The sequence below is a fragment of the Ranitomeya imitator genome, chromosome 4 (genome assembly GCF_032444005.1).
Source record: "Ranitomeya imitator isolate aRanImi1 chromosome 4, aRanImi1.pri, whole genome shotgun sequence".
NCBI lineage: Eukaryota > Metazoa > Chordata > Amphibia > Anura > Dendrobatidae > Ranitomeya > Ranitomeya imitator.
Genome location: NC_091285.1, coordinates 349,893,081 through 349,907,131, shown reverse-complemented (window position 1 = coordinate 349,907,131; position 14,051 = coordinate 349,893,081). Strand labels below are relative to the sequence as shown.

Here is a 14,051-nt window from a genome sequence, read left to right as displayed (position 1 = left end):
GCATCAAAGCAGGGCAGCCGGCATCGGACGGTATAGTACGTCCGATGCTGGTAAGGGGTTAAGACTGCAAAAGAACCTACATTAATGCATTTTTTTGCAGTGACTGTTAATGCCAGAAGGTCACTGCATATATACTTGTTCAACAATTGAATAAAGGGTTTTTGGCAGGAAAAACATTGATATCTAAAATTTATTCCCTAAATGTGGTATGTTATTTTGTTCACATTTAGGGTTAATGTAATGTCTTTCATGTATTTTAGGATGCTGTGTTAATGCAGTTTTGTGCCAATAAACTTGACAAAAAAGACTTTTTTGGAAAGTCAGACCCATTTCTTGTGTTTTTCCGAAGCAATGAGGATGGAAGGTATGTTACTTACTATCTATTGTCAGTGTCTGTACAATTATATGTTCACAGTACAATGACAGACTTTTTTGTAATTAGCTTGAAGCATTCACAACCTGCTTTCACATTAACAAGTTGCTTTAGGCATCTTATGTTTCAAATATAGAATGTTTTCAAATATGAATGCTTTTATGTTTACATTGTTTTAATTAGTTGACTTATTGTGACTTCACTGCATAATAATCTATTATTTATTTTCTCAGAAGAATTAAACATTCCCTCAGTTGCAACCTGATTAGACCTAAGGCACCATTACTTTAACACCTTTATGAAGCTAAAAGCACAAAAGCTCACTCGAGTGTACATAATGTTATTATCTGCAGTTGCAGGGAAAGGCCTGTTCCCAAGTTACCTCCAAGTTTAGCAATGAATTATTTTTTTCCTTATTTTTGAGATACAAATTGGGACACTTTTTCACAACCAGAAACACAAGTAGAGTCTTACCCTGTACAGCAATTTAATACAGTAACAGATACACAGATGCAACAGCACAGAAAACTAGGGAGACAGTGGTACTTAAACCAATAACTATTTATCGATAGTGATGAGCGAGTATACTCATTGCTCGGGTTTTCCTGAGCACACTTGGGTGATCAAGTACTTGTTATTGCTCAGACATATAGTTTTCATCGCCTCAGCAGCATGATTTACGACTGCTGGACAGGCTGAATACATGTAGGAATTACCTAACAAACAGGCATTCCTCACATGTATTCAGCGTATCTGGAAGCCGTAAATCATGCAACTGAGGCGATGAAAACTAAATATCCGAGCAATAACAAATACTTGGAGATCACCCGAGCGTGCTCAGGAAAACCCGAGCAACGAGTACACTAGCTCATCACTATTTATCGATTAACGCACAATTAAAAGGGTGCATTCAGCACAATATCAGGGGATAATGCAAATAGTGAAAATGGAGCATTATATTACAAGGAGAATACAGCAATTCGGATAAACAGATTTACACAATGCTATTTAAACACTATAATTCTATTATTACAATTAAATTACTGTCACTATCACTACCGGGCCTGTCACCATCGTCACTCTTTAGGTAACACAAAAGGTCACACAGGCCTTAAAGGGGTTGGCGATAACTAGCTGCTAGCCAACAAGTCCTAGATTGGAGAGTCACTCGACACACTCGTCTCGCTGACCACCTACATTCCCTAATGTGTGGCCCCGGTCCCCAATTTGTACTGTACGTCTAGTCTACACTGGAAGCAACCGCTCACACAAACGCCCCTCCCCTGAGTCCTAGTCGTTTCGCTCTCTGCCATGGCTCTGCTCACTTGGCTCAGCTTTCCCGACTTTGATCTCTCTCATGTCTTCACTCTCCTCTGGTCCCTCTGTTCCTCTACTCAGGTCTGGTCACTCGAGTCTGGTCTCTCAGTTCCTTTACTTGGGTCTGGTCTCTCGTAATGGCAGTTGTAATCCAACTCTGCTGCTCATTCAACCATCCTTACCTGCTGTCTCCTCAAATCTCTTCCCTCAAGGGAAGAGTACTTCTCTCTTCAGTTCCTACTAATGTAGTACCCTCTGCCTTCGCTTTCCGTATCATCTTTGGTCAGCAGATGGCAATGTTCATTTGCAAACACCCAAGTGATGGGTGTCTCAATATGGAAACTGCTGCTGGTACCAACCTATTGCGCGGTATTACCAGTGGAACACCGTCGCGAACACGCCGCCGTCGGGATCAGCCGAATGATTCACTGACTGCCGCTATCTTTGACCAGGAGGAGTACATGCGCAGTTTTAATGTGACCGCCGCTATCTGTCTGCACAAAGATCGCGGTGGTCTGATTTACTGCGCCTGCGCGAATTACGCACAGGTGCAGTGAATCATGCAGCAGATCCCGGCGGCAGATGCACGACATGTCTACAGGCAGAGGAAGCCGGACACATTAAAGATGTTTTCCCACAAACTAAGGTTTATTTAAAAAAATTTACTGTGTCTGACCGTGTACGGAGCATACCACATCTCCTGGGCAGGGGAGGAAGCAAAAGACAATACTGACATTACAGCAAGGGATCACAGTGGATTCATTTTGTGAGGTAAAATGTTTCACTGACTATTTATAAAAAATATTTTACCTCACAAAATGTATCCTCTGCGATCTCCTGCTGTAATGTCAGTATTGTCTTTTGCTTCCTCCCCTGCCCAGGAGCTGTGGTATTTTCGGTACACGGTCAGACACAGACCATTTTTAAAATGAACTTTTGTTCGTGGGAAAACTTTTAAAAAGCAAATATTAATGCCAACACAGCTCCTCATAAAAATTATGCCAATGACAATGAAAGGAAAGCAGCAAAGGCACAACGTTGAAGACCACAAAGGGCAAATGAGACTCTTGAAGAGCAACAGGATCGCTGGGACAAAAACAATGCATATAAGCCTAGGCGTCAAGCACATGAGTCCCTTGGTGCAAAAGTCATTAGCTTATCACAGGATGCCGTTAGGCAACAACAGCGCCACATGCCTGCCCCCATCGTGACATTACCGCCCTCCCGATGCGATAGCATCGAGCCTCCATCTAGTATACAGTATGTATATATATATAACAGTAACAAGCAGCATGAGATTACAGATTATTAACGGTCATTTATAAAGTGAAAATTGCCATTTTCTAACGTGACTTAACAGGTACATGCAAGAATGAGCCACAATACCAATACTATGTTTATTCTATAGTTAGTGTCACCATTGTATCACATAATTTGTAAGTTGCAGACTTGCTTTTGAAACAGCATTTTAATAAAGTGTAGCAATTGAACTTCCAATATAAAATTGTTTAGTTACAGAAAATACAGTAGAAATTTATTTTATCTAAACAATCTAATTATTAGCAATATTTAATGTGCTTTATATCCAGTGAACATAAAATTAGAAATGAGGCATTAGAAATTACATCTTCATCTACTGGTCTGTGAATAACAGTTTTTGTCTTAGGTTTATAGTCTAGTCTAGTAATGTCTAATAAATTTTAGATGCTTGACAGTGAAACAAACAAGTGGTTATTATTTTACAGCAAGGTAAAGAAAATATCATGAAATTAGTTTGTACTTGAGATGACTACTGTTTATTGTGTGACACGTCTGTTATGAGGCTCATATTTCTTTTTTTCTCAGCTTCACAATTTGCCACAAGACAGAAGTAGTAAAGAATACATTAAACCCTGTTTGGCAGGCTTTCAAGATTCCAGTTAGAGCTTTGTGCAATGGGGATTTTGACAGGTAAGAAAAGTGAGATTTTGTGAAGTTTCTATAAATTGTAGATTTCTCAAGCTATGTGCTGAGAAGACAAACCTCCTTGCTACTAGCCTAAGCTTTTTTTAATAATTTATAGTAAAAGCTAAAGTTTCAGTCTTTAGTGACGTATGGAGAGAGTCTATGGACAAATCAATAAAATATATTTCAGTTAGTTGTTGTTTGCATCAAATTTGGTCCAAATAATTCTAAGATTAACTATGCACTGCATATATATGCATTTTTAAGGTATACGTTTGTTTGTCTTTCTTTAGCATAAACTTTAACCCTTTCATGACCTTAGACGTACCCATACAATCTGGTTGGGAGGAGTTACCCGACCTAGGACGTATGGATACATCTAGCGATCGTGTGGGCACAGGAGCTGCACCCACGTGATCGCCGATGGAGCTCGGTTTACATGATTACCGAGACCCTGGTCTCACAGCTACCTGCTGTTTAAACCCCTAAATGCCACTATCCATATCGATCACAACATTTAGGAGTCTTGGAGAGAGGGCTCCCGTCCGATCAACACCCCCGTGATGTTATCTCTAGGGCTCGATTGTGTCCATGGCAACTCAAGGTAGTCATAACAACCCCCGGGTTATCCAGCTACAGAATTCCTAGTAGACCATGCTTAGAACATGCTCTACGAGGCTTCTGTCGGTACAGCACTGACAGATATAAAACATTGCAATGCTAGTTAATTAATTAATTATTAATAATAATAAACATTATACCTACAAATTCATCTTTTGTGAAAAAGTACACATATTTGATATTGCCGCATCTGTAACACTCCAACCTATAAAACTGTTTCATTAGTTAACCCCTTCAGTGATCACCGTAAAATTAAAAATGAGGGAAAAAGATATGCATTTTCATCATACCGCTGAACAAAAAGTGGAGTAAAACGCAATTAAAAAGATGAATGTAAATAAAAATGGTATCTCTGAAAACGCTATCTTGCCCTGCAAGAAATAAGTCACCATACAGCTCTATCAGTGAAAAAATAAAACAGCTATAGCTCTCAGAATATAAAATACCGTATATACTCGAGTATAAACCGAGAATTTCAGCCCGTTTTTTAGGCTGAAATTGCCCCTCTCGGCTTATACTCGAGTCATTCCCAGGGGTCGTCAGGGAAGGGGGAGCGGCAGCTGTCTAATAATACCTGCTCCTGGCGCGGTCACTGCAGGTCCCTGGTTCTCCGGGCGCTGACAGCATCTTCCTGTATTGAGCGGTCACATGGTACCACTCATTACAGTAATGAATATGGACCCGACTCCACTCCCATAGGGGTGGAGCCACATATTCATTACTGTAATGAGCGGTACCATGTGACCTCTCAATACAGGAAAAAGCTGTCAGCGCCCGGAGAACCAGGGATCTGCAGACACCGCGCCAGGAGCAGGTGAGTATAACGAGGGCATATTCACCTATCCCACGTTCCACCGTCGGCGCCGCTCCTTCTTCCGCATGCTCTGCAGTGACGCTCAGGTCAGAGGGCTGTATGGAGCATCTTATGGGGCCATAATCCGCATTTGTGCAGCATTATATGGGGCATGTTTTAATATGGAGCAACTTATGGGGCCCTTCATAAACTTTATGGAGTATTATATCGGGCATATTTTGTATGGAGCATCTTATGGGGCCCATCATGAACTGTATGGAGCATGATATGGGGCTCCTGATTCAATATGAATATTCAAAAACATTTAACCTACTGATGTATCAAGTAATTTTACTTTTGGACAAATGTCTTTTTTCGGCCTTACTAACTATGTTACTATGGTTCTGTAGAAGGACGTAGATCTGGGGATTTATTATGATGGAATATAGGCTGAACTGGATGGACAAATGTCTTTTTTCGGCCTTACTATGTTATGTTACTTTTATTGGTACCTATTATTATTTTTGATTTTTACAGGTAGCTGCTGCATTTTCCACCCTACGCATATACTCGAGTCATTAAGTTTTCCCAGTTTTTGTGGCAAAATTAGGGGCCTCGGCTTATACTCGGGTCGGCTTATACTCGAGTATATACGGTAGGTTTTATTGTGTAAAAGTGGCAAAACATAAAAACTTCTATAAATATTGTATTGCCGTAATCTTACTGACCCGAAGAATAAAACTGCCTTATCAACTTTACTGCACTCTGAACACCATAAAAAATGTAGTATCACTGTAATCTCACCAATCTGCACCTGCTATTGATTTGTTCATTCCGCCTCCCAAAGATCCCAGTAAGGATCGGCTCAACTTTATCCTGCACTGAGCGCTTACACCGGGTTTTTGTATAAATCTCTTAAATACGTGACTCAGACACAACGCGCAGCAGAAGATTCCCTATACTGAGGCAGATGGGGGCACTGTGGACACAGTGCTCATCTTTTTAAGGTATAACATGTTAGGGCTAGCGAAACGCACCAAATAATTAGAGAAAAGGAATAAGGTGCATTCGCAGCCAGGGGTCCACCGTGCAGAGATGGAACCTGCTGCTAAGTAATGACGGACTATATGGCGGTACAATGAGGATACACACACTGGTTAGCTTCACCCTGTGTGAAAGAAGTGAATCCTGTTGCGTCACAAGGACGCAGTACTGCACGTAACAGAAATAATAATTAAGTAGCACGAGAGTGCATGCGGTGCCGCACTGGCGGACGCCACTAACCACCCAGACTTGGTTTTGGAAAGCACGGTGATAACGCATGGCGTTGCACTGGCGGTCACAGTAATAGACACGGTTTGTGTACCAGTGTTGGTAACAAGTCGGGCGCTAGATTACAATCATCCTCCTTACGCGAGCATTCAAACACAAGGGAGGGGATGATTAAAGAGCGACTTTCACTCACAACACACACATGTAAACAAGTGTATACTAGCGCATGGCCGTGCGGCCATGCAAACCTTATATAGCTGCAGCAAGTTCAGGACCTTCCAAAAGGACCAATGAGAAATGCTACAGTAACTGAGCAACTTCAGGACCTTCCTAGAGGACCAATAGGAGCTACTGCAGTACCTGAGCATGTGACCCCAGACCTCCACTGAGAGGTCTTCCTTTGGGCATGCTCAGAAGGGGAAAAGCAGGACTTAGTCCCAGAGACATCTGCTTGCCGCTGATCAGTACAGGCTACAATGGCAGAGCCTGGAAAGGCAGCAGTAGCCCTTTGCACAGAATCAGACTGAGTGAGACGCTGGGACAGACGGCTCTGCTTAGCAGGCTCCACTGCAGCTGATGCAGAATGAGAGACCGCAGCAGACATGGTTCAAGATTCCCTCTGTGCAGCGGCGGGAACTCGACTCCTAACATTACCCCCTCTCCTAGGGCCCCCCGTCCTTGGGCCTCGCTATGCTCAAAGGCTGCAATGAGCTGCGGAGCCCGAATGTGCTCTACAGGTTCCCAGGTTCTGTCCTCAAGGCTGTGGCCCTTCCAGTCCACCAGATAGTATTTTTTGCCACATTCTACCTTGCACCCCACGATAGCATTCACCTCGTACTCATCCGTGGACGAACCCGATGTCCCGGCAGATGACTCAGAAAACCGGGAAATATAGACGGGCTTTAAGAGGGAAACGTGGAAGGTGTCGGTGATACCAAGGTGCGGAGGAATAGCCAAACGGTAGACCACAGGGTTAACCTGTTCCAGGACCTTGAGAGGACCAATTTAGTGAGGCGCAAACTTAGTGGACTCAACTCGCAGGCTGATGTTACGGGCGAAGAGCCACACTAAGTTGCCAGGAGCTAAGGTCGGAGCGGGGCGCCGGTGAGCATCGGCAGAAACCCTCATTCTCTCCTTGGAAGCCCGAATGGCATCCTGTGTGCAGTCCCAAATGTCATGTGCCTCCACTGCCCAGTCTACCACCCTGGAATCAGTGGATGACACGGGCATGGGCACAGGGACACGCGGATGCTGGCCGTAATTAAGGAGAAAAGGAGTCTGCCAAGTTGAATCGGCTACGGCGTTGTTCAGAGCAAATTCTGCCCAAGGTAGCAAAGATGCCCAGTCATCCTGCCTAGCAGAGACAAAATGTCGCAAATATGTTACCAGAGCCTGGTTGGCCCTCTCTACCAACCCATTTGTCTCCGGATGATATGCAGAGGAGAGATTTAGTTCTATGCTGAGTAAATGACAGAGCTCTCTCCAAAACCAAGACGCGAACTGGGGACTCCAGTCACTGACAATTTTATCAGGCATGCCATGTAAATGGAAAATATGTTTAATGAACAATGCCGCCAAGGCCCGTGCAGAAGGTAACCGTGGAAGCGGCTCCAAGTGCACCATCTTAGAGAAAAGAAATGATCAGTGACAACCCAGATAACGGTGCAGTAACTTACAAGACTTGGGTAAGCCCACCACGAAGTCCATCCCGACCATCTCCCAGGGCCTGTCTGCCACCGGCAGGGAGTAAAGTTGCCCAGCATGCCGTTGCCGAGGAGACCGATTCTTGGCACAGGAGACACGCCCGAATGTAGTCCCGATGTTACGGGCCATATGTGGCCACCAGTACGTCCTTGCCAAAAGCTCAGGTGTCCTCTTGGTCCCAAAATGTCCTCCCACCCTGGACAAGTGAGCCCAATAGAGAACCTCCAGTCGTAAATTAGATGGAACGAAAGTCTTGCCTGGGGCACAGATTCTAGTGAAACCGGAGCCACAGTTCTCAGGCTCTCAGAAGGTACAATAAGCCAAGGCTCCTCCTCAAATGACACTACGGAGCGAGAGAGAGCGTCGGCACGAATGTTCTTCCCGGAAAGAAAATGGAGAGTAAAATGGAACCGGGAGAAGAACAGAGACCATAAAGCCTGGCGAGAATTCGGCCGCTGAGAAGTCTGTAAGTATACCAAGTTCTTGTGGTCTGTGAACACTTGGAAGGGAAGCGAGCTCCCTCCAAGAGATGTCTCCATTTTGAGAAAGCCAACTTCATGGCTAGCAACTCCCTGTCCCCGATGGAATATTTCCTCTCCGCTGGTGCAAAGGTCTTTGAGAAGAAGAAGCAAGGATACATCCGACCTTGAGCATCCTTTTGGAAGAGGACTGCTCCAGCTCCAATGGATGAGGCATCCTCCTCCATAATAAATGGCTTATCTACATCAGGGCGATGTATGATGGGAGCGCTAGCGAAGTGTAACTTAATTGAGAGAAAGGCCTTGGAGACCTCCTCCGACCACAACTTGGGATTTGCTCCCTTCTTGGTGAGGGCAACCAAAGGAGCTACCAAAGTTGAGAAGTGTGGGATGAACTGGCGATAGTAATTAATGAACCCAATAAAGCCCTGCACCGCTTTAAGAGAATGGGATTCTTGCCAGTTCATCATAGCCTGTAGCTTGGCAGGATCCATAGCCAATCTCTGGGCAGAGATGATATAGCCAAGGAAAGGCAAGGACTCCTGCTCAAACACACACTTCTCCAGCTTGGCGTAGAGGGAGTTTGCCCGTAAGAGGTCGAATACTTTGCGAACATCTCCCCAATGGGAGTCAATATCTGTAGAGTAGATGAGAATATCATCCAGATAGACTACGACCAAGGTGGTGAGCATCTCCTGGAAGATGTCATTCACAAAGTCTTGGAAAATGGCTGGGGCATTACAGATCCCGAAGGGCATCACCAGATATTCATAGTGCCCATCCCTGGTGTTAAAAGCCATCTTCCATTCGTCCTCCTCATGGATGCGAATCAGGTTGTAACCACCCCGCAGATCTAACTTATTAAATACCTTTGTTCCCCATAGCCTATCAAAAAACTCAGATATCAGGGGTAGTGGGTATTTATTCTTAATGGTGATGGCGTTAAGACCCCTGTAGTCTTCTGCACAAAGAAGAACCCAGCCCCTGCAGGTGACACTGACTTCCTAATGAATCATCTTGCCAGATTCTCTTGAATGTACTGGGACATTGTCTCCGTCTCTGGGAGATATAACGGATAGGCTCGACCCCGGGGAGGCTCTGCACCAGGCAAGAGGTCAATAGGACAGTCATAGGGGGGGTGAGGCGGAAGGGTCTCCGCAGCCCTTTTGGAGAACACATCGGCATAGGACCAATAGTGCTTGGGGAGAGAGGAAAGGTCTGCGTGTACCTCTGTAGAAGCAACCTGAACACACTCCCTCTGACATCTACCCTCACATGATTTACTCCGTCCCAAAATTTTCCCTGAGGACCACTTTATATGAGGAGAATGATAGCGAAGCCATGGTATCCCCAACAGGACTTCATCAATTCCCTCAGGGATGACTAATAGGGAGATAATCTCCTGATGTGATGGAGGCATAGAAAGAGTGAATGAAATGGTCTGATATGTAATCTGTGAGGGTAGTGTCGACCCATTTACCACTCGAACGGTCACAGGTTTGGTGAGCATTTCCTGGGGTATTGCGTGATGCTGGGCAAAAGCAGATGACATGAAATTGCCTTCTGCCCCAGAGTCCAGGCAAAGCTCTACCATAAGAGTGGATGGGCCTATGGTAATTGTCCCCTTTAAGGACAATTTAGAGGAAAACATCTCCATGTCTAGTGTACCTCCTCCAATTACCACAAGATGCCGACGTTCCCCCGACTGCTGAGAACACTTGGAGGCAAGATGTCCTGACTGCCGGCAAACATGACAGACCATTAGTGCACGAGCAGAACTGGACTTAGATCCCGCACGCAACGCCTCTATGGCCTCATGTGACTCGGACGCCTGGATTGGAGATTCCTGAGGTTTGGCGAAGGTGGGAGCCAGACGAAACCTCTGCCTACACTGGGCTCGCTCCAACCTTCGCTCGTGAAAACGAAGGTCGATGCAGGTTGACATAGCTATGAGCTCCTCCAGTGTGGCGGGAATCTCCCTAGTGGCCAAAGCGTCCTTCATATGGTCAGCCAGCCCTCTCCAAAATACAGGATAAGGGCGTTATCCAAACATTCCAGCACAGACACTAATGTCCGGAAGTGGACGGCAAAATGGCTGACCATGGACGAACCCTGAGTCAATGCCAGCAGTTGGAGTGCCGTATCATGGGTGACTTGGGGTCCTAAAAAGACCTGTTTCAGAGTGCTCAAAAACCAAGGAGCACTCTGCACCACATGATTGTCGCGATCCCACAGCGGCATAGCCCACTCCAATGCCCTGTCCGACAGCAGAGAAATTATGAATCCCACCTTTGCCCGCTCTGTGGGAAAACATGCAGCCAGGAGCTCGAGGTGTATACCGCACTGGCTCACGAAACCCCTACAGGATTCTCTGGCAGCGGGAGGAGAGATAAGGTCGGAACAGAGATGGCAGTGGGTAAAGCTGTAGCAGCCTGAACAGCTATTGCGGTAACATCCACCGCTGAGGTTGCACTCTCGAGAGCCGCCAACCTGCCCTCCAGCAGCTGGTTGTACCCCTGAAATCTCTGTTTGTCCATCATTACTTTGCCAGACCCTGGCGCTAGTATAATGTTAGGGCTAACGGAACACACCAAATAATTAGAGAAAAGGAATAAGGTGCGTTCGCAGCCCGGGGTCCACCGTGCAGAGATGGAACCTGCTGCTAAGCAATGACGGACTATATGGTGGTACAATGAGGATACACACACGGGTTAGCTTCACCCTGTGTGAACGACGCAAACCCTGTTGCGTCACAGGGCCGCAGTACTGCACGTAACAGAAATAATAATTAAGTAGCATGAGAGTGCATGCGGTGCCGCCCTGGCGGACGCCGCTAACCACCCAGACTTAGGCTTGGAAAGCGTGCTGATAGCGCACGGCGCCGCACTGGCAGTCACAATAATAGACGCTGTTTGTGTACCAGTGTTGGTAACAAGTCGGGCACTAGATTACAATCATCCTCCTTACGCGAGCATTCAAACACAAGGGAGGGGATGATTAAAGAGCGACTTTCACTAACTACACACACATGTAAACAAGTGTATACTAGCACACAGTGCTTTCGTAAGGATATTAATCATATTAACCACATAAATAATTTTAATGATAAAAGTATTAACGACTCAGTCCTGAATTGGATCGAGTCGATCCACCAGTAAATTGATAATTAATAACATATCATACAGCCACATGGCTAAGTGTTACCTCCCTTCAATAAAGTGCAGCGACAGTAACGAACACGTGAAAATTTTTCAGGATCCTGTCAGAATGCCGTGAAGGTACAGATGAATGACCTCGGAGAGACCAAAACATCCAACACCGCGGAGACACCATCACGTGTTTCTCAACGCAGTGATCCAGAACACTGCCCCCATCCCTTATGGGAAATATGCAAATGCATGTAAAGTAAGCTGCGGAGACACCATCACGTGTTTCTCAACGCAAGCAATGAATAGCCAGGCCTTTCCCCGGGAACGAACAACCACGAGAAGGGCAGCATCCAATAAAGGAAAACATCCAATAAAGGAAAACCACCTATGCCAAGCATGGTATACATCCACAGACAGCTGTTTCGGGGTTTTTGCCCCTCATCAGTGTGGAGTAGGAAACTTGCTATTAGGAGCAGTGCCTTGTAAAAGACTGTGAAGGTACAGATGAATGACCTCGGGGAGACCAAAACATCCAACACCGCGGAGACACCATCACGTGTTTCTCAACGCAGTGATCCAGAACACTGCCCCCATCCCTTATGGGAAATATGCAAATGCATGTAAAGTAAGCTGCGGAGACACCATCACGTGTTTCTCAACGCAAGCAATGAATAGCCATGCCTTTCCCCGGGAAGGAACAACCACGGGAAGGGCAGCATCCAATAAAGGAAAACATCCAATAAAGGAAAACCACCTATGCCAAGCATGGTATCCATCCACAGACAGCTGTCTGTCCCGGGGAAAGGCCTGGCTATTCATTGCTTGCATTGAGAAACACGTGATGGTGTCTCCGCAGCTTACTTTACCTGTCAGAATGCCAGCGCGGGTACTCTGTCAGGCATTAAATACCGGCCTGACCCACCTCCCTGTGGCAACCTTCATATCAATTGGTCCATAAATTGCTGGAAAAGCTGTCTCCAGGTTAGTAACTTCTGCCCAGCAACCTGAGCAGTCTTCTCCTGCCGTTTTCGTTAACCTTGCTGCTCAAAACAAAACAACAGTTAGTTGTTAATACATTTAAAATTGACTTTAAGTTTAATGTCCTGTGATTCCCATGAGCCCCCTTTATCTTACAGATCGGGGGCTAACATTCCATCAGAGATGCAGGCTTTTAAACTGTCCACTGTCCATAGGACATACAGTCCATGGTTTCCATAAAGAATTTACAATTTTGAATCTTCTGACTACAGAACCGTTTTCCATTTTGCCTCTATAAATTTTATATTAGCTTTGCGACAGAGAAAACAGTACCGTTTCTGGATTGTGTTGATAAATGGCTTCTTCATTGCATGATAGAGCTTTATCTTGAATTTTTGCATTGCACGCCATACTATGTTCACAAACAATGATTTATAAAAGTATTTTGGAGCCCATGCAGTGATTTGCACGACTGAGTGATGCTTGTTTTTAATGAAGTGCCACTAGAGAGCCCATAGATCATGAGCATCCAGTATTGACAGTCGGCCTCGTCCTTTGTACATACAGAGTTCTCCAGAACCTCTGAATCTTTTGCTCTTATGTGGTGTAGAGAGTAAGACAGTCAAAGTATTAGCAATTTTACGCTCATGAACATTTTTCTGAATTTGCTTCACAATGTTTGGATGCAGTTGTTAACAACCATCTTTTCTAATGAGAGACTCTTCCTTTCTAGCTTGCTTTTTTATACAGTCATGTGTCTTAGTTGAATACTGATTGATCCTCCAGCTATTTTTCATTAGTACCACTTACTTTTTCAGCCTTTTGTTGACCCTCTCTCAACTTTTTTGAGCTGTGTTACTGCCAACAATTTCTAAATGAGTTAAGTTTTTCAAATGAAATGGAAAATGTCCAATTCTTATCTTCTGAAATGTATCTTACAGTCCTGCTCACTGTTATTGGCACCCATTAAGTTTAAGTACATAAAGTGGAATATCACCAGTACAAAAATGAAGTTAAATGGTTTTTTGTATAGAGTACTCATGTTAAACACTAAAGAGCAAATAATAATAATTTAAAGCAAAAACCAGTGGCAGGCTCTAAATAGAAAAACCTGAAGCTTGCTGTGACGCTGATATTGGCACCCTTTACATTAAATTGGTATGGAAACACTTTTTGACTCGCCTGTGGTAAATCACTAATGAAAATCACCTGTGATTAATTGCCGGTGCCTATGTGACATGAATTAGCCAATGAATGATGACTTTAGTGTTTTAAAAAGCCACGATAGGTCCTGTTTCTTTGTCACAACCTCCCTAGACGTGGGGAAAGAAGAACATTTTCAAGAGATGTCTTCAAAGGTTGGTGTGAATGGTGGAAAAAACACCAACGTCAAACATCCAAAGACCTGAAGGCTAACCTGG

At 44.7% G+C, this 14,051-nt stretch overlaps 1 protein-coding gene across 2 annotated transcripts in view; it reads left to right on the top strand.

Moving 5' to 3' along the window:
* The window catches only part of CPNE8 (copine 8), a 545,271-nt gene that overhangs the window by 391,315 nt on the left and 139,905 nt on the right, over positions 1 to 14,051 (top strand). For both annotated transcript variants that reach the window (XM_069764995.1, XM_069764997.1), the window contains exons 8-9: positions 261 to 364; positions 3,536 to 3,640. In XM_069764995.1, coding sequence (XP_069621096.1) covers positions 261 to 364; positions 3,536 to 3,640 — 209 coding nt within the window. The remainder of the gene's footprint in view (positions 1 to 260; positions 365 to 3,535; positions 3,641 to 14,051) is intronic.